At 57.1% G+C, this 18,898-nt stretch overlaps 9 protein-coding genes across 9 annotated transcripts; 4 read left to right on the top strand and 5 right to left on the bottom strand.

Moving 5' to 3' along the window:
- Positions 1–95: 95 nt before the first annotated feature.
- Positions 96–1,678, bottom strand: SCHCODRAFT_02625881 (uncharacterized protein). Its single transcript, XM_003032208.2, has 9 exons — positions 1,490–1,678; positions 1,408–1,437; positions 1,303–1,353; positions 1,209–1,252; positions 995–1,057; positions 910–938; positions 773–848; positions 453–717; positions 96–391 (listed from the first exon to the last, which is right to left on the bottom strand). The coding sequence occupies exons 1-8, from the start codon at positions 1,518–1,520 to the stop codon at positions 478–480; spliced, it is 564 nt and encodes a 187-aa protein (XP_003032254.1). The 5' UTR covers positions 1,521–1,678; the 3' UTR covers positions 96–391; positions 453–477.
- A 176-nt stretch (positions 1,679–1,854) lies between these two features.
- Positions 1,855–3,568, top strand: SCHCODRAFT_02625877 (uncharacterized protein). The gene is made up of 7 exons (XM_003031771.2): positions 1,855–1,949; positions 2,001–2,048; positions 2,102–2,214; positions 2,270–2,446; positions 2,495–2,638; positions 2,690–3,061; positions 3,108–3,568. The coding sequence occupies exons 1-7, from the start codon at positions 1,897–1,899 to the stop codon at positions 3,152–3,154; spliced, it is 954 nt and encodes a 317-aa protein (XP_003031817.2). The 5' UTR covers positions 1,855–1,896; the 3' UTR covers positions 3,155–3,568.
- Positions 3,569–3,679: 111 nt separating this feature from the next.
- Positions 3,680–4,857, bottom strand: SCHCODRAFT_02625875 (uncharacterized protein). Its single transcript, XM_003032209.3, has 3 exons — positions 4,312–4,857; positions 4,095–4,258; positions 3,680–4,040 (listed from the first exon to the last, which is right to left on the bottom strand). The coding sequence occupies exons 1-3, from the start codon at positions 4,368–4,370 to the stop codon at positions 3,787–3,789; spliced, it is 477 nt and encodes a 158-aa protein (XP_003032255.1). The 5' UTR covers positions 4,371–4,857; the 3' UTR covers positions 3,680–3,786.
- Positions 4,858–4,918: 61 nt separating this feature from the next.
- On the top strand, positions 4,919–7,009 carry SCHCODRAFT_02625871 (uncharacterized protein). Its single transcript, XM_003031772.2, has 10 exons — positions 4,919–4,967; positions 5,015–5,068; positions 5,120–5,164; positions 5,219–5,293; positions 5,344–5,474; positions 5,525–5,635; positions 5,689–5,731; positions 5,782–6,243; positions 6,291–6,444; positions 6,495–7,009. Exons 1-10 carry the CDS (start codon positions 4,964–4,966, stop codon positions 6,898–6,900), a joined length of 1,485 nt encoding a protein of 494 aa, XP_003031818.1. The 5' UTR covers positions 4,919–4,963; the 3' UTR covers positions 6,901–7,009.
- A 109-nt stretch (positions 7,010–7,118) lies between these two features.
- On the bottom strand, positions 7,119–8,708 carry SCHCODRAFT_02541986 (uncharacterized protein). The gene is made up of 4 exons (XM_003032210.2): positions 8,327–8,708; positions 8,218–8,274; positions 7,276–8,166; positions 7,119–7,223 (listed from the first exon to the last, which is right to left on the bottom strand). Exons 1-4 carry the CDS (start codon positions 8,497–8,499, stop codon positions 7,208–7,210), a joined length of 1,137 nt encoding a protein of 378 aa, XP_003032256.1. The 5' UTR covers positions 8,500–8,708; the 3' UTR covers positions 7,119–7,207.
- Positions 8,709–8,748: 40 nt separating this feature from the next.
- SCHCODRAFT_02502208 (uncharacterized protein) lies at positions 8,749–9,366 on the top strand (the record flags this gene model as incomplete). The annotated part of the gene is made up of 2 exons (XM_003031773.2): positions 8,749–8,847; positions 8,902–9,366. The coding sequence occupies 2 exons, from the start codon at positions 8,749–8,751 to the stop codon at positions 9,364–9,366; spliced, it is 564 nt and encodes a 187-aa protein (XP_003031819.1).
- A 310-nt stretch (positions 9,367–9,676) lies between these two features.
- On the top strand, positions 9,677–10,627 carry SCHCODRAFT_02599766 (concanavalin A-like lectin/glucanase; the record flags this gene model as incomplete). The annotated part of the gene is made up of 4 exons (XM_003031774.1): positions 9,677–10,228; positions 10,280–10,360; positions 10,422–10,514; positions 10,565–10,627. The coding sequence occupies 4 exons, from the start codon at positions 9,677–9,679 to the stop codon at positions 10,625–10,627; spliced, it is 789 nt and encodes a 262-aa protein (XP_003031820.1).
- Positions 10,628–10,677: 50 nt separating this feature from the next.
- Positions 10,678–16,178, bottom strand: SCHCODRAFT_076719 (uncharacterized protein). The gene is made up of 19 exons (XM_003032211.1): positions 15,746–16,178; positions 15,601–15,693; positions 15,170–15,553; positions 14,399–14,992; positions 14,328–14,349; positions 14,197–14,279; positions 14,099–14,147; positions 14,013–14,050; positions 13,790–13,960; positions 13,708–13,737; positions 13,489–13,646; positions 13,029–13,429; positions 12,952–12,979; positions 12,817–12,895; positions 12,527–12,767; positions 12,271–12,477; positions 11,708–12,219; positions 11,517–11,656; positions 10,678–11,466 (listed from the first exon to the last, which is right to left on the bottom strand). The coding sequence occupies exons 1-19, from the start codon at positions 16,106–16,108 to the stop codon at positions 11,103–11,105; spliced, it is 3,957 nt and encodes a 1,318-aa protein (XP_003032257.1). The 5' UTR covers positions 16,109–16,178; the 3' UTR covers positions 10,678–11,102.
- Positions 16,179–17,334: 1,156 nt separating this feature from the next.
- On the bottom strand, positions 17,335–18,681 carry SCHCODRAFT_02688704 (Mago nashi protein). Its single transcript, XM_003032212.2, has 5 exons — positions 18,594–18,681; positions 18,242–18,357; positions 17,925–18,076; positions 17,783–17,872; positions 17,335–17,728 (listed from the first exon to the last, which is right to left on the bottom strand). The coding sequence occupies exons 1-5, from the start codon at positions 18,629–18,631 to the stop codon at positions 17,678–17,680; spliced, it is 447 nt and encodes a 148-aa protein (XP_003032258.1). The 5' UTR covers positions 18,632–18,681; the 3' UTR covers positions 17,335–17,677.
- Between the last annotated feature and the right edge of the window lie 217 nt (positions 18,682–18,898).

Below are 18,898 nucleotides of genomic sequence, written 5' to 3'. Positions count from 1 at the left end.
CGGGACAAACAAGTACCCACAACGTGGCACGGCCGATCTCGACGGCGACAAGGCTAACCTGGGCTGTCTGTCGTGCGTTCTAACTTCCGCGACCTACAGACTTGAGACTAGTGCCTGGTTCATCAGCATCACACTCGCCTTGGGAATCCATTCGACAAAAGAGCCAGCATACAAAGTGAGAGCGTACAGCGCGCATGAGTAGACAAAAACCAGATAGGAATTCAACAGAAAGCTATGCGATTGCCAAAGAAGACTTCCATACGAGTAGTCCTTGTGTGGTGAACGGTCAAGATACAGCAAAAAATCAAGCAAGATAGGAAATGTAGCGTAGTAGTCTGGATGTATGCACAGCGTAGTACATGCGTGACGGGAGAGGGGTTTAGGTCTTCGACTGTAATAAGAGCCCAGTCAGCCACGGTCAGTCAACACAGCAACTGCGCTCGAAAACGTACGGATAAATAGTCGTCAGGTGGGGGGTCACATTATGAGGCAGCCGCGCAGATGTCTTTTCCGCTTGCGTTCGGGGTCGACCGGATATCGTAGGCGCATTTGCCGTACGAGGTCTTCGAAGACATCGACGACGTGCCAATTTCGCTTTGCCGACGTCTCGTAGAAGGGAAGCCCCCATTTGGCGGCCAAGGACTGCATCGCGTCCTTTTGAACTTCGCGTTCACTCGGAAGATCCAGCTTGGTTCCGACAACGACGATGGGAATATCCTGAAAATCCGGCCGTCAGCGCTGATGGTGATGGTGCTAGAACGCCAAGGCTCACCGTGTTCCCGCCCTTGATTCTGTAGATCTGTTGTCGTAGGCTATCCACTTCGCGAAGACTAGCTTCTTGTGTCAAACTAAAAGATCGTCGTCAGCAAACCCGGCGAATAACGTGCGAAGAACGCATGCGGTACCCACCTGAACACGAGAACGAAGCCATGACCGGACTGGAAAGAGTTCTACATGAGCGACGGGCGCAGCACCGCTGAGCCGCAAGGCAAACCTTGATGTAGACTTCGTTCAAGGACGTAAATTGTTCTGCCCCAGCAGTGTCAAGGACCTCGAGCTGAAATCACGAATTAGCATGAGATGAGTCGGCAAAATCCGGATATGGGGAGGGAGCATGTCAGGAACGAGGGAACCTAAAGCAGAGATGGGACGGAGAGATAACGTGGGACAGGGGGATCTCCCAGCGATTATGATGACGGGGGACGTACCGACGAGAGCTCCCCGTCTACTCGCACTGCGCGACGGTATTCCTCTGCACGAGCGTAAGTTGCAGAACTGGCACGTCGTAGGCGAGGGGCGCACCTTCAATGGTAGGGTCGTAGTGCTCTACGAAGATGTCGCGCATGTAGCGCACTGGTGATGCACGACGTGAGCAGGAGACATGGAATGGTGACGATGGAACAAGACCTGTCAAAGCTGACTTCCCTACGCCCCCCGCTGCAGATGGAGATGGTGAGAACGCGTGGGACGTTGAACCATTAGGACGCACCTCCGAGAACCACGATGTGAAAGTTGCGCATGAGAGGTCGTCAATGTCGTGAGTGTAGCAGGCGAGACGTTAGTGCAGGATAGAGAGTGGGCGACGATGGAGAGGGGGCGGTCCAATGCAAGAGACCGAGTGACTGGAATTTATCATGAAAACACAGACATCTTCCCGTAGCTCGTGGCGGCTTATTCCAAGGGCCAGCAGGAATCTAGCGCCATGATAGCGCATCAATCACGACACGTGCTACGGCCGGCATTCGGCTATAGCTCGGCAACCAGTCGGATTGGCGGAATACTCCGGCGCACGTGGCCCAAGCGAATATCCGGCGACATGTGATCAGACACGACGCGTGCCGCGCGCCCTCGCAGCTTGGCTTCACCCCACAACAGCCGCCGTCTTGCGTACGAACGATGCGGCCTCGAGTCTTTCTTGATATCTCTGTCAATCAGCACCCGATTGGAAGGTCAGCCCGCCCAATCACACAAACCCCGCCCCGCCTCATTGCCTTCCACAGGGTCATCTTCGAACTCTTCAATGACACCGCTCCCCGAACAAGCGAGAAGTCCGTCGACATCTCTCATAAATCACAATAACTGACCATCCGCGTCTTGCTAGCTTCCGCGCACTATGCACCGGCGAGAAGGGACTGTCACACACCGAGCATCCGCTCTACTACAAGAACAGTCCCCTCCACCGCATTATCAAAGACTTTATGATTCAAGGGGGCGGTACGTGTCAACCTCATGCATTCCGCGAGTCGTGCCAACACGCGACGTGCTGCAGACATAGTCAAAGGTAACGGCACAGGCAGCCCAGAGTCCATTTACGGCGGCGCCTTCGAGGACGAAGACCTCGAACGCCCGGTAGACGCCGAAGGCCTACTATGTATGGCGAATAAGGGACCTGACACGAACGGAAGCCAGTACTTCATCACACTGAAGGAAGCGCCGCATCTCAATGGTACGCTCGCTCGCTTACCGCGCCACCTTTACTCAGTGCGACCTGCAGGCAAACATGTCGTCGTCGGACGAGTGATACGCGGCTTTGATGTCGTGCAGAAAGTAGCCGAGGTCGAGGTCGACGCCAAATTCCGGCCGGTCGTGCCCGTTGTCGTGTCCAACAGTGGCGAGCTAGAGCTCCGCCGCCCGCCTCGTAAGTCCGCACCGCCGAGTCCGTGGGGGCTGTCATTCACCCCTCGTGCAGCCAAACCGGCGAGCGAAGAGTCGATATCAGATGAGGAGGACAGCCGCAGTCGCAAGCGCAAGTCCCGTCGCAGGTCCCCTTCCAGCGGCGTAGCCTCCGACGAAGAGCGCGACCGCAAGCGCAAACACAAGAGCAAAAAGTCCAAGCATCACAAGCACCGCTCGCGCACGCCTGACGCCCCAGTCACGTCCCCCGAACCCAGGCAAGAGACCGAAGAAGAGTACGACGCCCGCCTCGAGCGCGAAGAAAAGGAGCGCATCGAAGCGCGTCGGAAGGAAGAGCTCAGGCGCGTGCAGGAACAGCTGAAGCGCAGGCAGGAACGCGAAGCCAGCAACTCGGCCCCGGAGGGCCAAACTGGTATTAGGTTCAAGGGTGCGCACGAAGGTATCGCTCGCTGTCCAATGCTCACAATTTGTAGGTCGTGGGCGAATGAAGTACACCGATCCTGAGATCAGTCGTCGATAGTAGATGATAAGAGATCCCAGCTGTCATGGTGCGAACTCGTGTTGCTTGCGTGCCAACTCAACGTGGGCGGGCGGGCATACCATATTACCTCTCTTGCACGGTCATAACAGCGCTCAGCAACTGGCGTACGTCTTTCGCAGGAATTCAGTGTGCAATCAAGCGGGATAGACATGTAGGCAGTACACTACTGAATGAACGCGCGCCATCCATCTTTGTACTATGCGATGTGCATTGACACGCTCGTGCTAGTCTTCACCAGTGATCAAATGGTATGCTCCATTCGACGTGGATTGGATGCGTAGGTGCCTGTATAGTGCGCCGTTGGAGGGAAGGGAAGGGGGTAATCGAGGCGATGGTTCCAAGCTCGGCAGTACGACTTGTGATGCAGACTCAAATTGAGAAATACGAGACCCTACTCAGCGCTCAGCAAGCTATGGTAAACGCCCTTGCCACCATTTTCGAACGTCTTTCAAAGTAATGATGCGTTTCGATGACTATTTTCCTCTCCAGAACCGGGTGATTCAAGGACAGCTTCAAGATGGTTTTCAAATATCAATTGGACTGATATATGTACTATACATTATCTCCAAGTTGAGTTCCGTTAGAACAGATATATATCATGCTAGCAAAGCTCAGAATCCACCGCCTTGAGCGCCGGGAACGAAGCCACGGTCTCCAGGCCGATCTTCAGGGATCCCGTGAGGGCGGTTCTGGTGTGCATGCTGCGTAGAGCCAGCGGTGCCAGAAATGATGCCAGGCTGCTGTTGCTGGGTAGAGGATGCGTGAGTCTGGCTCTGCGCGGTGGTCATGTGTCCTGCGCCAGGAACGCCTGACTCTGGCTTGCGTTCAGCGTATTGCATGCGATGGGAAGGAGGACCGGTCATACCTGGAAGATGGTCAGCATCACGATCGACGAAAGACGATGAAGACGTCCACGCACCTCCTGTCCTCGAGGATGCCGCGCCTCTCGACAGATCTGCGTTCCCCTCTCGCATCTCGCGCTCGCCTTGGCGTACTATGTGCTCATTGTTGCTGGGATCGACTGTGCTCAAGAGGTTTCCGCGGATGGTCTCGCCGAGGCCGTGGACAACTTCGGCTGCGCCTCTGGATGCCAGAGTCAATCTCGAAGACTCGAAGAAGAAATATGGGGAACGCACTTGAGCTTGTTGTGAGTAGACGCGCCCGTCGAGGTGTTCTGATTTCTGGTAGAGTCCATGTTTTTTGTTCGAGGTGATGAAGATGTGCTGAAATGTTAGACGCTCGCGAGGTTATATAGCCGCCTGAGGCGCCCCGCGATGACAGAGTCCATGAGCTCATGAGCCGCTTTGGGATAGAGGAAAGCGCTGTATGACGTCGGATCGTCACCGTCGGGCTGAGTGTCGGGCGGTCACGCGCATGGTTGAACTTCAGAGGGCACGTGACTGGAATTGCGAGAGGCACGCGTGAGGACCAGAGAAAGCAAAAGGTGCCAGTTGGGTGCCAGAGTAACATAGTGGCTGGTTGATTCAATTACGGGGCACCCACGCGAAAGATTCGGAAGTTCAGATCGCGATGGGTTGGTCATCGACGGAAGGCTTCCCCGCGAGGTCTGTCTAACAAAAGGCGGCCATCGGCAGCTTGCAGATTGTATACGATTCGGTTAATAGCCGCTGAACACGCATAGGGTAGGCGATGCGCTGACAGGAAAACATAAGATGGTGGTCAGGAAGAGAGGGACATGGACCCTGATCACGTCACGTTTTGAGCCCATCAATAAAATTTCCCCGTAACTTGCATCGGACAGTCATCAGCTACTGAGATAGAACAAAAATGCGTGCGTGCACTGGCTGTCTGCACAGATAGCTGCTAATGAGCATATAGCTCCCAAGAAGAAAGCCCAAAAGATCGCCCTCAGCGATTTCCTCGCGGATAACAGTATGTGATCCTGCTGAGAGATCGGATTCCCCAACTCAAGCGCCGACTCAGCTTTGGGATCATGGGCGGACGAGGTGGACGCCCTCCCTACTGCCCGTGCGTGCTTTGCTGCTGTCTGATTTCTGCGGGCTGACGTTGGGGGACTAACAGCTGCCATGCGCACGGAGGAGGAGATGCGCAATGATCGCTATGGAGGCCGTCGCGATGACTTCCTTTCCTCTCGTCGTACGTGGCCCTACATCACTCTAGTGCTCTCACCAAGCCTCGTTCTACAGCCGATCGCACCTTTGGTCCTCCGCGCGAGGAGGTCCCCCTTCCCGAACGTCCCCCATACACCGCATTCGTAGGCAACCTTGCTTTTGATCTGACTGAGCAGGAGCTCGGCGATTTCTTCCAACCCCTCAAGGTGCGACATGTGTATTCCCCTCGTATTCATCCCACTGACACGTCATCCAGGTCAAGGAGGCGAAAGTCATCCGCGATCGGGAGGGGAAGGCCAAGGGCTTCGGATACATTGAGTTCGAAGATGTTGACAGCCTGAAGGAGGCGTTGGAAAAGTCCGGCACGGTAAGCACTACCGTACCTCCTACTCGGACACTCCTCACACTAACTACCCTCAGAGCTTTGCCAGCAGGACCATCCGTGTCAGCGTCGCCGAGCCTCGTAAGCCCCCCTTCGCACACACCCCGACCCCCTACTCACACGCCGCACAGCCAAGGAGCGAGCAGGCTTCGGCGGAGGCTTTGAAGATGACGCCAAATTCGACAACCCATGGCGCCGCGACAAGCCGCCCCCCTCCGCCGACCGCGGCGACTCCCGCGACCGCGAACGCGACCCCTCCCAGCGCCGCTTCGAGGCCGCCTCCACCGTCTCCGACTCTGTCAGCGCCTGGCGCTCCGCCAAGCCGCGCGCTTCGCCCGGCACGGGCGACGAGGGGCCGCGCGCACGCCGCAGTGGCTTCGGCTTCGGCGAGGGCGGCGCGGCGGGTGCAGCGGACGCAGAGGACAGCTGGTCGCGCGGGGCCAAGTTCCGGCCCTCGCAGCCGTCGACGCCCGCGGACGAGCACCCGCCCAGCAGGTTTGGCAGCCGGAGGGGGGATATGGGCCCGCCGCGGGATCCGGCAGACGACGGCGAGTGGAGGCGAGCGTCGCGGCCGCCGCGGAGCAGCACTTCGCGTGAGTGTGTGGCTCGCTGAGCTGCAGGCGCGTGCTGATTCATGTAGCCACCGGCTCAACCCCGCCGACCCCGCAGCTTGCTCGGCGCAAGCTCGAGCTTCTCCCGCGCACCGACTCGACGACGGCCTCCCCTCTCTCATCACCAAAACTCGGAAGCGCCGCCCCCGCCCACTCCCGCCCCAACCCCTTCGGTGCTGCCAAGTGCGTGTATAACCCCACATCCCCCTTCAGTCATATTCATCCCTCCCCAGACCCGTCGACGTGACCAGCCGAGAACGCGAGGTCGAGCAGCGCGTCGAGCGCGAGCGCGAGGCTCTGCACTCCATGTCGCGCACCGGCTCGCGGCAGGGCGCCCAGCGCGGCGCCTGGGACCGCTCCGCCCCCACCTCCCCGAAGCCCGCCGCAGCCCAGGCTATCGCGCGCACGACGTCCAATTCCGGCAGCGCGCGCTCCCCTTCGGGCTCGGGCGTCACGCGCACCACGTCGGGCGCGGGCACGACGCGCTCGCCATCGCAGGCGAACGTGCGCCCGGCGTTCAGTTTTGCGAACGCGGCGGGCGGGAAGCCGAAGGAGGGCGAGGCCGCGAAGGAGGGCGAGGGGGAAGGCAAGAAGGAGGAGGATAAGGTCGCAGAGAAGCTTGGCGAAGTTACTATTTAAGGATCGTGTTAGCTCGTCGTTTGTACCAGTGCTGTCTACTTTGTCTGTAGCAAGTATCGTTATTGACTTTCCTCGACTCAGGTTCTTGGGAGAGGGACCTAGAATGCGCTGCGTGGTCCTCCGAGTTCGATGTGACTGAGACCGTCACGAGGAGATGCACGAGTGCGTTGTCGCCTCGTCATATTCACGCTCTGCCTTCCGTCAGCCACTTCTACAAGCTCCAAAGGTACGCAAAGATTGCTGGCACCCTCTGTAGCAATCAACGCCTCCACACTACATTTGAAACTTAACTGGTCTACGCCGTCCCTCAGCACCAGTGGAACCTGCCATCTCCCGTCAGCTCTTTCGCCCATGATGGATCTGTACTCAACGTACCTCTCATTGAAGGCATACTCCGCGTCCTCGACAGCATACGTCTTGAGAGCTGGAAGGAACGAATCCCTAACGAACGTCTCGCCCGCCAAATCCTTTGCAGCCGCCTCGAAGTTCCGCGGCAAATTCCACATCTCAACCGCCTGGCACCCATTCTCCTTCGCATACCGAAGCACCGCGCTCATCATTTCCTTGAACTGCGCGTCGCTGTGCGCTCGTATCCGCGTCAGGAGCAAGTTCTTCAGCCCCAGCGACTTCCGCTTCACGTCCACCGTCCAGGTCGCGTAGGCGAGCTCGCCCTCCGTAGCCTTGATCCCCCACGACTTAAACAAGAAGGGAGCGTGAGGCGCACTAAAGATGCAACGCTCGTGCTGGAACGCCGCCACCCCCTTGTTTGGCAGGAACGAAACCACCGGCTTGCCCACAAGCTGCTTCCCGAGCTCCTCTATATCCCTCTCCATCAGCGGCACATCCGCATCCCACGCCTCCTTCACCTCCTTCTCATCGAGCCACTGCCAGCCCCCCGCAGGCTCCTTCACTCTCCCCTCCGCCTCCTCCAATTTCCAGATCGTCGACCGCGAGTCCTTGATCAACCACCCATCCCTTCCCGGCGCCTCCCCGCACGTCTTGTAGAAATCCGGCCCAATACCGCTCCACAGCGCTGAGAAGTACGCGCCGCCGGCCTCAGAGACCCTCTCTGGAGGCGCGCCCCACTCACTCGGGAACGCCTTGCGGTCCAAGAATCTCTCGTCGGCGAGTACCCAGTGCAGGAGGCGCATCATGTGGTTGGCGTAGCCCTTCCGGCGCTTGTCTTCTTTGGTGTAGACGCAGGCGACGTTGTAGGCGGTAACGCGCTGGAGCTCGCCGTCGTAGGATCGTCCTTCGCGGCGGTACCTGAGCAGGGGTAAGTACGATGCCTTTTGATGACGGTACGCGAATGCTTACGACTCAACCGCGCAGGGGAAGTCCAACGTTGTGGGATCATCCCGCGGAGCAAGGACCCTTTCGACTCGGAGATTAAGTCGAGGACACCAACGAGAACGGGAATGCCTACCAGGTAATCAACCTCCCCTCAACCGAGTTCTCCTGCTGCTCGCATGCCGCATCACGCGCGAGATACTCCTCGACAGTATGTCCACCGCCCCACACAGGGAACGTCCGCGTGCGATGCTCGATGATCTGCTCGCGAGTCGCAACAAACAAGGTGAAGTCCTTCAGGTGCGCCATGGTGGTGGTAGCGGTTTAGTGGTGGGTTGGAACGATATGTGGATCGATGGGTTATCATGTAGCTCCGCAGCATCTTGTAGGTGACTGTTTCCCGCATTGACCTTGGGTAGGCACCTCGCATACGTTACAGGGATGCTATAGTGACTCACTGCCTTCCCTTATGCAGCGTGCCGGCCCGGAGTTCATATGGGTCGTGACCGCCTGTGACCAATGTGCAAGTTCCCTTTGTGTCGCTCTCAATCCAACTCCATGGATTGTACCATCGTGTTCAACCCAGCCAGCTCGCTAGCCCAATCTTTCGCGGTTTTCTTGCCCACGACGTCTGAAAATAACGACACCGACGATCAGGTAAGAAATCGATACTTGTCCCCTTCACAAGCACTAAACTCCCTCCTTTCGTAGATCAACATTCTTAGGAACGCATTGCTGCGAGAGCTTACCAGAAAGTACCGCGCGCACAACGAGCTTGCTCCAATCAATCAACTTCCCTTCGAGATCCTTGGCAAAATCTTCCGTCTCCTACTGTCGACTGTCTCTGACTTCGTTCCACCCTGGAGAGGCCCTTCTCTCTCAGCAGACCTGATCAGCGTTACCCAAGTCTGCAAGCGCTGGGGAGAGATCGCGGTCGCGACTCCCTCGCTGTGGCCGACCATAGCTACGAACGACCGTGACGAAGCTGCAGCCGCCTTTCTTCGGCGTTCGGGTACAGGACAACTATCCGTCCTCACTACAGTCGCTACAACCACGGCCGGTACCCCGCTGCTCTACGTGACATCATCGACCACCACCTCCATTGCGTCGAGCATCTGCTCCTGCGCAGACTCAAAGGCCCGTATAATGCCCGAGAGTTGCAGCTTTTGCGAGTAGGCAACGAAATGGTTCGAATTATTCCATGTGACTAGCTGTGAAAACTGGGCTTGAACAAGTTGACTTCGTACCTGACCCCCTCCCTTTGACCCACTTCTGTCTTTCTGTGGGTACTAGCTTCGGTTGGATCTACTCATCCGAGACCGCGTTCCATGATCTGCACACACGGAACAAGCCCCCGGGCTAGCGGCCGTACGAACGACCACCCGCCACCGCATTCCTTGTTGTCGCAAGGGGCCGACGTATATAAGTGAACCATTGACCCAAGCCCTCGAGTACATCTCTCGACTCCTCATAACCGTCGACCGCCATGCTCAATCCGAAGTTCATCATCCTTCTCTGCGCAGTCGCTGTCCTCGGTCGGCCATCCACCTTTCTCGAGCGCGCCGAACGACGCGGCTACCCTGCTATTGGAACACCCTCTTCTACCGCCGCTGCCGCCTCTGGCACCGCGACGAGCGGAAACTGGGCCGGCCTCGTCCTCGAGTCGCCTCCTTCTGGCGAAAACTTCACCGAGATCGCTGGCACCTTCACTGTCCCCTCTCTGGCGAGCAGCTCTTACACCGCCGCCTGCGCCTGGATCGGCATAGATGGCTGGGAGGGCAGCACCACGGACGCCCTATTTCAGGCCGGCGTAGACTTCTGGATGGAGGACGGCGAGCTGACGTACAACGCGTGGTACGAGTGGGTGCCGGACTCATCGTGGAACTTCACCGACTTCGAGGTCTCCGAGGGCGATGTGATGAAGTTCACCCTGACTGCGTCAAACGACAGCGCGGGCTCGATTTCAGTTGAGAACCAGAGCACGGGGCAGTCGACCTCCATCGACTTGACGGCGCCGCCCATCCCGAACGCTAAGACTGTGAGTTCGCCAGGAGGCGAACTCCAGAGCCCCACTCACTCTCCTTCGCAGCACTTGGCCCTACAAAACGCGGAGTGGATAATGGAGGATTTCTTCTGGTACGGACAAGTCCCTTTGGCCGACTTTGGCTCGGTAGGTTCCCGATCACTACTAGCGAGATGGCTAGGTTGCTCATCCAGAATGACCGTCACAGATCCAGTTCACCAACGCTTCGGCGAAGACTAACACCGGAACCATCGTCGGGCTGAAGGACGCCACCATTATTGACCTCGTTCTCGAGAAGAAGGTAACAGTTCTGTCACCAAATGCCCATGCTGTCGCTGATGCTGTCTATAGACGCGTACGCAAACGACTGTCGAAAGCGATACGTCTGCAACGATCAAGTATTTGGCGGCATGAAAGCATGTTGGGACGCAGGACTTTAAGGGCTGATCAGGAAACCCAAGACTCCAGCCAAAGTAGGAAGATGAGCAAGCAATATCGAATGAATACAAATAAAGGGTGGCAAGGTCATGCTACATTGTCCCCTCGGTACAGCGTGTGTAGTAAGTACAGCACCATGCGTGGGCTACAACAATGTCCCCAAGAATTACAGTCGTGTATGCGTAACAATCGGAACACTGGACAGCAGGACGGGAGCGATGTGCGTATATGCGTATGTTGGTTAGTGAGCCCTAATATAGTGGTGATGTGTGGTGCGAAGGTACGAAAAGCAGGTGCTATGACGAGACAGGACAGAAAAAGCGAATAGACTTCCCCGGTCGGTGCGATAGAGCCGATGCTTGAGGGTATATAAGTACATATAATATCTGCGCGGTCAACCCCTGGAACCCGAGAGAATACAAGTTTAGAGATCGTACAAGACCTGGAGTAATCATGGCGACAACGCGTCCGAATCGGGGGATAGATACGGAGATGGGACGAGCCATCCGCCGTTCTCCCAAATGTGACCAGGACGATAGAGGTCGGATTGTCGTTGGTGAATGTCGACTATGCCGTGCATGATGGTCGACAGTCGTTTAAAATTGATGGGCTTGAGGATCCAGCCATCGAGCCCGTAGTTCTTCAGCTCCTCGTACTGCTGCTCCTGGAGCGAGGCAGACACAGCAAAAATCGGGATGCGACCATTGAGACGGAAGGAGACCAGCCTGTTAGATGTTGGGTCCCCATTAGCAGCATCCTTCTTCTCGACTTCACGGATTCGCTCGGTGGCCTCGAATCCATTAAGAATCGGCATTCTGAAGATGTTAAGTAACGTTGCTGATGGCGAGCAAGTCAACAAACGCACTGTATGTCCATCAGAATGGCGTCGAACTCTCGGTCCTCCAGGATCTTGTCCAGACCCTCCTGACCGTTCAAAGTCTGCACAATCTGGTGACCGTCTTTGGTGAGGCGCTTGGCGAGCATGTTGCTGTTAAGCTCGTTGTCCTATGGAAGTGTCAGCGCGTCAAGACTAAGCCGGTGTGTAAACTGACATACCTCGACTATCAGGATACGCAGGACGGGCTTGGAAGGCGGATCCGCCGATGTAAGCGCTTCGCGGGACGCCTTGGACGGCAGTCGAATACCAGTTGGGCGATGACTGCTTCCCGACGGTCGTGCAGGCTTGTCAAGATCAAACTGATCAATCCTGACCGGTCGCAGAGGCGTAGCGGAACCAGGTATTTCCACTGTTCCCGGACGCGATTCTACTTGCGCATCGGATGCCGGCCCCTGCGGATGCATATGGCTGCTCGACAGAGCTTCCACCAAGGAATCAATCTTGCTCGAAGCCGAGTTGTGGCTCATGGCCCGGCTTCGCCTCTTGTCTATCTTATCGAGCGACGAGGTCGAAGATTGCGAGGACACAGCGGACGATGTCGAGTTCCCATCCCCTTGTAGCCCTAGGGGGATGAGGAAGGAGAAGCGGCTACCTTCGTTGACTTTGGAATCGACACGCAATTGCCCTCCAAGCTGCTCGACGATCCTCGCGACGACGGCGAGACCCAGGCCTTCAACAAACAATCAGACCTCCGAAAGCTTGTACACAGTAGATCACATACCGACGCCCGGCTCAGTCGATGTCTTGGGCTCAGCCGATTCCACCTGCTCGAATTCGCGGAAGATGCTTTCTAGTTTGCCGGACGCGATGCCACATCCGGTGTCTTCCACAACGATTTCGACAGCCGTCTGCCGCTCGTCCCGCAAGCCTTCCGGCTCCTGAAAGGTGACCGAGCGAATAGTAATTCCGCCACTGTTCGTGTATTTGACTAGAAGTGTTTTCAGCGCAACCCTCCTCGAAGCCTGAGCAACACATACGGGCATTCGCGGTCAAATTCTGTACGACCGTACGGATCTTCTTCGCGTCGCCCACGACAATTGATGGACCATCGGACACGTCTACGTTGAACCGCAACTTCCGACGTTCGGCCTCGTTCTTGTATATACGGGTGGCGTCTATTATCTCGGCCTGCAGATCAAAGGGCTCGTTGAAGGCCGTTTCTCCGCCGATCTCCAACCTCGTCAGATCGAGGAGGTCGTTGATGGTAAAGAGCAAGCTCTGAAAGGAAGTTTGAACGAGGAGTCTCCTCTAATCAGCTATTTCTTACCTTCGAAGCGGCATGGGAGCGGCTGAGGTTATCCCGAGTCTCCCCGTCAAGGCTGCCATTTAACGCAAGCTCGAGATAGCTGGGGGGGGGCATATATAAGCAAATTGCGCCGGGAGAATCAGCGAATGTACTCACTTGATGATGTGGTTCAGCGGCGTGCGCACTGTTCGGCATTAAGCCTCAAGATGATCGCATAGACCAAAGTCACGTACCTTCATGACTGGCGTTCGACAGCAATATGTTCGTGAGCTTCGTAGTCTGCAAAGCCGTCTCCTTCTGCCGCCAGACCTCGATAAACTTCCCGTAGACCAGCGCCATGACACCGGCGGTCTCGAGCTGCTCGTCTGTCCATGCGCGACAGCGCCCGGCGACCTTCTCCGACCATGTCTTGAATGACTTGCGCGGCTCCAGGCGGGCGTCCGTGGTTGCGCCTTCCTTGTACGGCTTGCCCGCCCAGTGCACGTCACGTGGTTGCCCGCGCCGCAGGAAGGCCATAAAGTCCTGACCACCCGTCGAGAGCGGAACATACAGCAACCCGGCGACTATCTCTAACCCCGTCGATATTTGCAGGTCGGGGAAGTCAACTGTCACGGCCTGCGAGACCTGGATGGAGCTAACAGTGCCGACATGGTCAGAACGGGCGACGTGGTCTAGACAAACAAACACACGCACTTGAACTGCTTGATACGAAGGTACTCCGCTACGATGAGGATCTCCTGGCCATGTTGGTTCGGACCCAAGATCTTCGCACCCTCGCCGATGACCAGGATGCCATAGTCGGCGTCAAAAAGGCCGAGCAAGTCGTCCGCATTGCTAATGATGTACCCGGTCTAACATAGGAGAAAGAAGTCAGTAAGGTACGCTCTCCGGCGGCCGACATGTAGAGCTTACCGGATGGTTGCTCGACGAGATTGTGTTGATCTAGAACCACTTTCAATACAAGCTCGCGACTGTATTGCCTCGTCATACATACCAACTTGCGTGTATGCAGTCGTGACGCATAGCTCAGGCGTTCGATATTTTTGGAGATTGACTGGCTAAGCAACCGTAACATTTGCCGAACAGGGAAAGAGACCCGCATGCCATGAGGGCCGTACGAGTGACATGCCACGAGACCCCATAACACGCCGAACGCCATGATGGACTTGAGGATTGTATCAGCCAACGCTTGGAAGAACTCAAGGGATTGCACTAACCACTGACATGGACGCGCGCACGCCCATGTTTCCAAGGTCTGAAGAGTGTCGATAAGCAGCGCAGGACAGTAAACAATTGTACTTACACTTAAGGTGAATAGGGCTCATGGCGCGAAGGTACGAGTGCGTCATATTCTACGGGCCCGGTCAGCAAGCCCTCTCGACTGTCGCCTGAAGTACTCACAAGTGGGTTATTCAAATCCTCCTTGCTTCTAACGACAATCCTGGCCGTCGACTGTTCCCGATCGTATAGTATGCGGACCTTGTCTATATCATGAGTCAGCACGGCGGAAGCCATATTGCAGAGCTACTAACTTATCGCATACAGCTCCCGCGCCTGCACGAACCATCAGCCGACTGCCTGCCCCGACTTAACAAACACTTACCTGCGCGGGTATATCACTGGCCGGGAAATGCAGCCTCCTATACAGATCATGCGTCTGCGACCAGTCCACTAGCTCCGCCACCACCTGCCCATTCCACACCTCATCGAACTGGTACACCAGTACCCGATGGAACTGCGTCAAGTCCTTGATCACGCCGACCACCGTCTTCAAGAACGTCTCCAGGTCCGTCGCCGCACCCAGCTGCTCGTTGATCTGCGACATGACCGCGAAGATGTCCATCATGCCCACGGAACCTGGCTGGGCCTTGTCCTGGCCGCGACGCCGCCGGGCGCGCGCGCTGCCCGCGCTCCCGGTGGGAGGCGTCTCTCCGCGCATGGTCATCCGCCGGAGCCTTTCGAGCGCGAGGAGCGGCTTCGAGATGCTCGTCGTGCTCTCCAGGATGTCCTCCGCGCTCGGCATCCAGTTCTCCTCACCCACGAGACCCCGGTGCGGGATGTTCCGGTCCTCAGGACGGACTACCTGCGTTGTGCCAGGTGGAGACGATGGCGAGGCAGGCCGTTGCTGTAGGTCGTCCGGCTCGTTCGTCGACATGATAGGAGCTTCCGTTGCTGCCGTCGCCTCCGGAGTGCGATCCTCGGGGGACTGATCCCCCGAGCCGACCGAAGCGCCATCCTCTGTGATGCTCCTCAAGCGTGATGTAGCTGCTGGCCGCCCCTGCACGAGCGTGCGATCAGAAGAATCCGTCGAGTTCCCTGCCGAACTCGACGCGTCGCCCGCTGCCGTGCTCCCAGAGCTGATCGGGCTGGACACGGAGTAATGGGATGCGGGAGGGTAAAGGGGATGCACGATGTCCTTTTCCAGCTCGAATTCCATGATTATGAGGTTGTGTGTGGTCGGATGCCCTTCCGTCGACGTGGGCGCTGGTCTATGAATCGCACACCAACAGGTCCATGTCTTGCGACCCTGCTTGTCGGCGTCGGGATCGTCTTCAGCAGCAAAGTTCGGAGCAGTCCAGCCGGAGAGGAGGAAGACATGGGGACTGTTGTCCTCGGTATCGATCTGATTCGAATCAGGCTCACTGAGGAATTGGATGGCGTCCCAGAGCAATCCAGCCTGAGTCTCAGGAAGGGAGTCGGTGAAGCACTCAAGCCCGAACAAGTGATTGGGAGAAAGACCCAAGATTTCAGTCGAATTCTGCGACAGATCAGCCACGTCGACATGATGGTGGAAAATTCACCCACCTCAGAAACCTGCCGCACTAACAACGTATCCTCAAGCTCCTCAACGGCGATGAGTACACCAAAGCCTTGTACGGCTCCAGGGGTTCGTATTGGCTAGGTAAACCGATTAGACGGGCACCCTACGCACAGGCACCGAAGGACGCACCTCATCCTCGCAACGCATAAGCTTCCCCTCCCTCCCAGTCAAGATATGATGCCCGTGCTCATCCTCCACATGTTCGAAACGCGTGGTATGCAGCCCGCCATTGGCAGACGTCTCCGACATAGACTCCGTGGTGGGCACATTCGACCTGCCATCCTGCTCCTCGCGATCCATCTCATCGTTCTCCTCACGAGCACCAGGTTCCACACTAAGTTCCTCGCCTGACGTGCTGCGCGGCGCACTGGAAGCCTGCGACGCCCCCGCCGACGCGCGCGTGGGCGAAATTGGGCGGCGCGCGGCCTGATTGCTCGATGTATTACTCGATGAGTGCCAATTTGACTGTCGCGACGAGTTCGAGCGGCGCATGCTGCCAGAGGACGAGCCTTCGGATCTAGGGGGCAGATGGACGACGTTCCACGCGGAGGGATTGAACAGCAGATGCTGCTCCATGTCGCCCTCGCCCTCGGGCAGTTTCTCCTTGGCGCCGTCGTCCACCGGAGATGAGCACGCGTCGAGATCGGTCCGAGTAAGCATGATAGGCGATCCTCCGACGGAGGCAGAGGAGGACAGCAGCAGGGACGACGGAGGGCCGGGAGATGCAGCGCCAGGCGCGGTGACTTCGGTCGGGGGATCAGTCGACGTCGGTGTGCCTTCTTCGGCGATTGAAGGCTGAGTCGACATGGCGGTCTCGTTGAGGGAGCTGTCGGTGCCCTGACTCAGGCTGTGGCTCTCCGGCATGGGTATGGACGAGGGCTGTCGTGAGGGGGAGCCCATCATGTCGGACGCGACATGGGAGAGGAGAGCCTGATCGCCACCCATGGACGATCGCCTGCTGGTCGAGCTCGTCAGGCTGCTCTTGCGCGACGCGGCTATGCTAGCGTCGTCGGTCGGCAGCGACACAGGCTCCGCCGGCTGTATGCCCGTCAACAGCGAGCGTATGGGGTAGACATGGGAGAAGGAGGACGCGGGAGACCCAGAGACGCTGTTAGAGCGATGGACCTTGCCGTCACTTTCGCCGCTGGCATTGCGGGACGCGTTGTGCGGCATATCGCCTCGACCGACGGCGGCGGCGACGAGGGCAGCGACGACGACGACGAGAGCGCCTGAAGCAAGCCTTTTCTTCCCAAAATGTCTTCAATTAGAAGTCCAGCTGACGCGCTCGCGTGCGCCGGCCATCCACTCGCGCTGATGTCATCCCCGCCGGGCAAATGTCCATATAGCACCCGCGCACCACCACAGCGGCTCAAGGGTGTGCTCATGCGTAGATTACTGCTTCATTAACGCACGGAGACGTACATGCACTCGATCTGGGGTAACGGGAGATTTTACAACTGCTGCCCATCGCTGCGAGTCAGCGCACAACGGAACACCGGCGAAGCGCAAGGAAGATTTACCTGAAGGGCTCAGATCTGAACGTGGTTATCGAGCATCCGATCGTGAAAACAGACATGCAGATTCAAGACGCAGTTACGTTGCTAGACAGTGCTCTGGATGCCGTACGGAGCCCACTTACCACGCCAACTCCCCGGACCCAGCAATGGCCCCCTAAGAAGTGCTGCGCAGCTGCCAGTAGAAAGCACCCGAGCGCGGAACGTACACCGGAAGCCTGAACGGGACACCAAAATGCTGCACACACACCCCAATTCATCTGCACCAGGATTAATCTCCGTTGCATCCATCCGACACAGCACAGACACTCACCAAGGTGACACCCATGAAGGCTATCTTGCGCATATTGAAACTACGAAGCTCAGTACATTTCCACAAGGCCACTGCGGCGAACCGACAGCGGCGCGCCTGGTACGGACACAGAAGACCCGCAGACCTCCCTTGAGGCATGGCAAACCTCCCTCCAGACCTCGCATACGGCCGGTCGCTGTAGACCATGCCCCGGTGCCGCGAGGAAACCTTCTTTCAGTCATTAGCTAACCCACACTATATCGGCTTGATCTTGAAGTGCAGGGAGATGAGCGAGAAGATCATGCACTGGTAGAACATGTGAATTCGTTATTTCCCAAGGCTGGGACTGATCGAGCTTACCCGCAGGTCCTGGATCAGGTAGTAGAACACGCGAAGACCTTCCGGGTCTTCACTGTCCTGAATGTCCGCGAGCGAGCCAATTTTTGCGGTCTACGGATACTGGTCAGAAGAACACCACGATGCAACATATATCACGACGCACCTCGAACGAGATGTGGTCGTTCCCAATTCGAATCTCCAGCTCCTGCTTCCCCACAATGTTCTTCTTCGGCCAATTCGTGTCCTCCTCCTTCACGATCTCGCTCGACTCGATGATGCGCTTCATCTCCTTTACCACCAGAGGTGAGACCCACACTATAAGTTGCGTGAAAGTTGGTCATCGAGCGAACATTGGCAGGGAGGAGAGTTTAGGATGGAGGGAGAGAACGGAAGTTTATGGATAAACGAGGCCAAGTCGATAGCAAAGCGGAGAAGAATGCGGTTAGCGCTAGATCAGCTGGAAAGCAGTGTAACACGCACTCTCTTTCCTGATCAAACTATCATTTCGGTAGTTCGAGTTGTTCGCGTAGCGCAAGCGACCGTGCGAGTACTCAAACTCGAGGAACTCATGTCCGTGCTTGCCAGAGTGACCGGTGCTAAGGAGAAGGAGGGGAACGCGTCAGCGTGTGAAGGCTTGGGTGGAAGGGAAGAGAGGAGGTATCGGCGAGGGTTGGAGGCACCGAGTGCGCTGTTCTTGAGTCCTCGTGCTCTCAGGCATCCATGACGCGTCAAAGAGCCAACCAGGCGCGTCTGCAAAACTAAGAAACACACAACTCACTAGTACCTGCACATCGCGTCAGCAGCAGCACAAACAGACAAGCAGACCACGCACCGCAAGTAGAAGGGGTCGTTCTCTTGTTGCGTCGTCATTTCGTGTTCTTTCCTCGTCGGTCGAGTGTAATATGCTCGTCGGGCGCGCCGGCGTCAAGGGAGATGGGGGACGGGAACAACGCGATCAACCCACAGGCACGCGTGGGGACAAACAAAGACAAATATGGCCCTGCACGAACCACCATGTTCGAGTATCGGAATTTCTCGAAAAACTAGTGTTCAAGCGAGCTACATTGACTCTGGTCTCACTCTGGGGCGCACATCAACAACTATGGCCTTGGGGTCTACTTCCAAAGCATTCAAAGA

This window comes from Schizophyllum commune, assembly GCF_000143185.2.
Source record: "Schizophyllum commune H4-8 unplaced genomic scaffold SCHCOscaffold_6, whole genome shotgun sequence".
NCBI classification, from domain to species: Eukaryota; Fungi; Basidiomycota; class Agaricomycetes; order Agaricales; family Schizophyllaceae; genus Schizophyllum; species Schizophyllum commune.
The sequence above is the reverse complement of the archived record's forward strand: the minus strand, read 5'-3'. Positions and strand labels throughout refer to the sequence as shown.

Excerpts from the sequence above, each read along its gene's own strand:
- SCHCODRAFT_02625881 (XM_003032208.2), bottom strand. The coding sequence starts at position 1,520 with ATGCGCAACTTTCACATCGTGGTTCTCGGAG. Across the intron at positions 1,438-1,489 it reads TCACATCGTGGTTCTCGGAG|CGGGGGGCGTAGGGAAGTCA; the intron begins GTGCGTCCTAAT and ends CTCCATCTGCAG. Across the intron at positions 849-909 it reads GGCTTCGTTCTCGTGTTCAG|TTTGACACAAGAAGCTAGTC; the intron begins GTGGGTACCGCA and ends ACGATCTTTTAG.
- SCHCODRAFT_02625877 (XM_003031771.2), top strand. The coding sequence starts at position 1,897 with ATGCGGCCTCGAGTCTTTCTTGATATCTCTGTCAATCAGCACCCGATT. Across the intron at positions 2,049-2,101 it reads GCTCCCCGAACAAGCGAGAA|CTTCCGCGCACTATGCACCG; the intron begins GTCCGTCGACAT and ends GCGTCTTGCTAG. Across the intron at positions 2,639-2,689 it reads AGAGCTCCGCCGCCCGCCTC|CCAAACCGGCGAGCGAAGAG; the intron begins GTAAGTCCGCAC and ends CCCCTCGTGCAG.
- SCHCODRAFT_02625875 (XM_003032209.3), bottom strand. The coding sequence starts at position 4,370 with ATGGACTCTACCAGAAATCAGAACACCTCGACGGGCGCGTCTACTCAC. Across the intron at positions 4,259-4,311 it reads TCTACTCACAACAAGCTCAA|AGGCGCAGCCGAAGTTGTCC; the intron begins GTGCGTTCCCCA and ends TCTGGCATCCAG. Across the intron at positions 4,041-4,094 it reads GGCATCCTCGAGGACAGGAG|GTATGACCGGTCCTCCTTCC; the intron begins GTGCGTGGACGT and ends ACCATCTTCCAG.
- SCHCODRAFT_02625871 (XM_003031772.2), top strand. Across the intron at positions 5,636-5,688 it reads CGTTGGAAAAGTCCGGCACG|AGCTTTGCCAGCAGGACCAT; the intron begins GTAAGCACTACC and ends AACTACCCTCAG. Across the intron at positions 5,732-5,781 it reads TGTCAGCGTCGCCGAGCCTC|CCAAGGAGCGAGCAGGCTTC; the intron begins GTAAGCCCCCCT and ends CACGCCGCACAG.
- SCHCODRAFT_02541986 (XM_003032210.2), bottom strand. The coding sequence starts at position 8,499 with ATGGCGCACCTGAAGGACTTCACCTTGTTTGTTGCGACTCGCGAGCAG. Across the intron at positions 8,275-8,326 it reads GAGGGGAGGTTGATTACCTG|GGTCCTTGCTCCGCGGGATG; the intron begins GTAGGCATTCCC and ends CCGAGTCGAAAG. Across the intron at positions 8,167-8,217 it reads TTCCCCTGCGCGGTTGAGTC|GTACCGCCGCGAAGGACGAT; the intron begins GTAAGCATTCGC and ends ACCCCTGCTCAG.
- SCHCODRAFT_076719 (XM_003032211.1), bottom strand. The coding sequence starts at position 16,108 with ATGCGCCGCTCGAACTCGTCGCGACAGTCAAATTGGCACTCATCGAGT. Across the intron at positions 12,896-12,951 it reads CCGCTGAACCACATCATCAA|CTATCTCGAGCTTGCGTTAA; the intron begins GTGAGTACATTC and ends GCCCCCCCCCAG. Across the intron at positions 12,768-12,816 it reads GCTCCCATGCCGCTTCGAAG|AGCTTGCTCTTTACCATCAA; the intron begins GTAAGAAATAGC and ends ACTTCCTTTCAG.
- SCHCODRAFT_02688704 (XM_003032212.2), bottom strand. The coding sequence starts at position 18,631 with ATGACGACGCAACAAGAGAACGACCCCTTCTACTTGCG. Across the intron at positions 18,358-18,593 it reads AACGACCCCTTCTACTTGCG|CACCGGTCACTCTGGCAAGC; the intron begins GTGCGTGGTCTG and ends CCTTCTCCTTAG. Across the intron at positions 17,873-17,924 it reads ACGACCACATCTCGTTCGAG|ACCGCAAAAATTGGCTCGCT; the intron begins GTGCGTCGTGAT and ends CAGTATCCGTAG.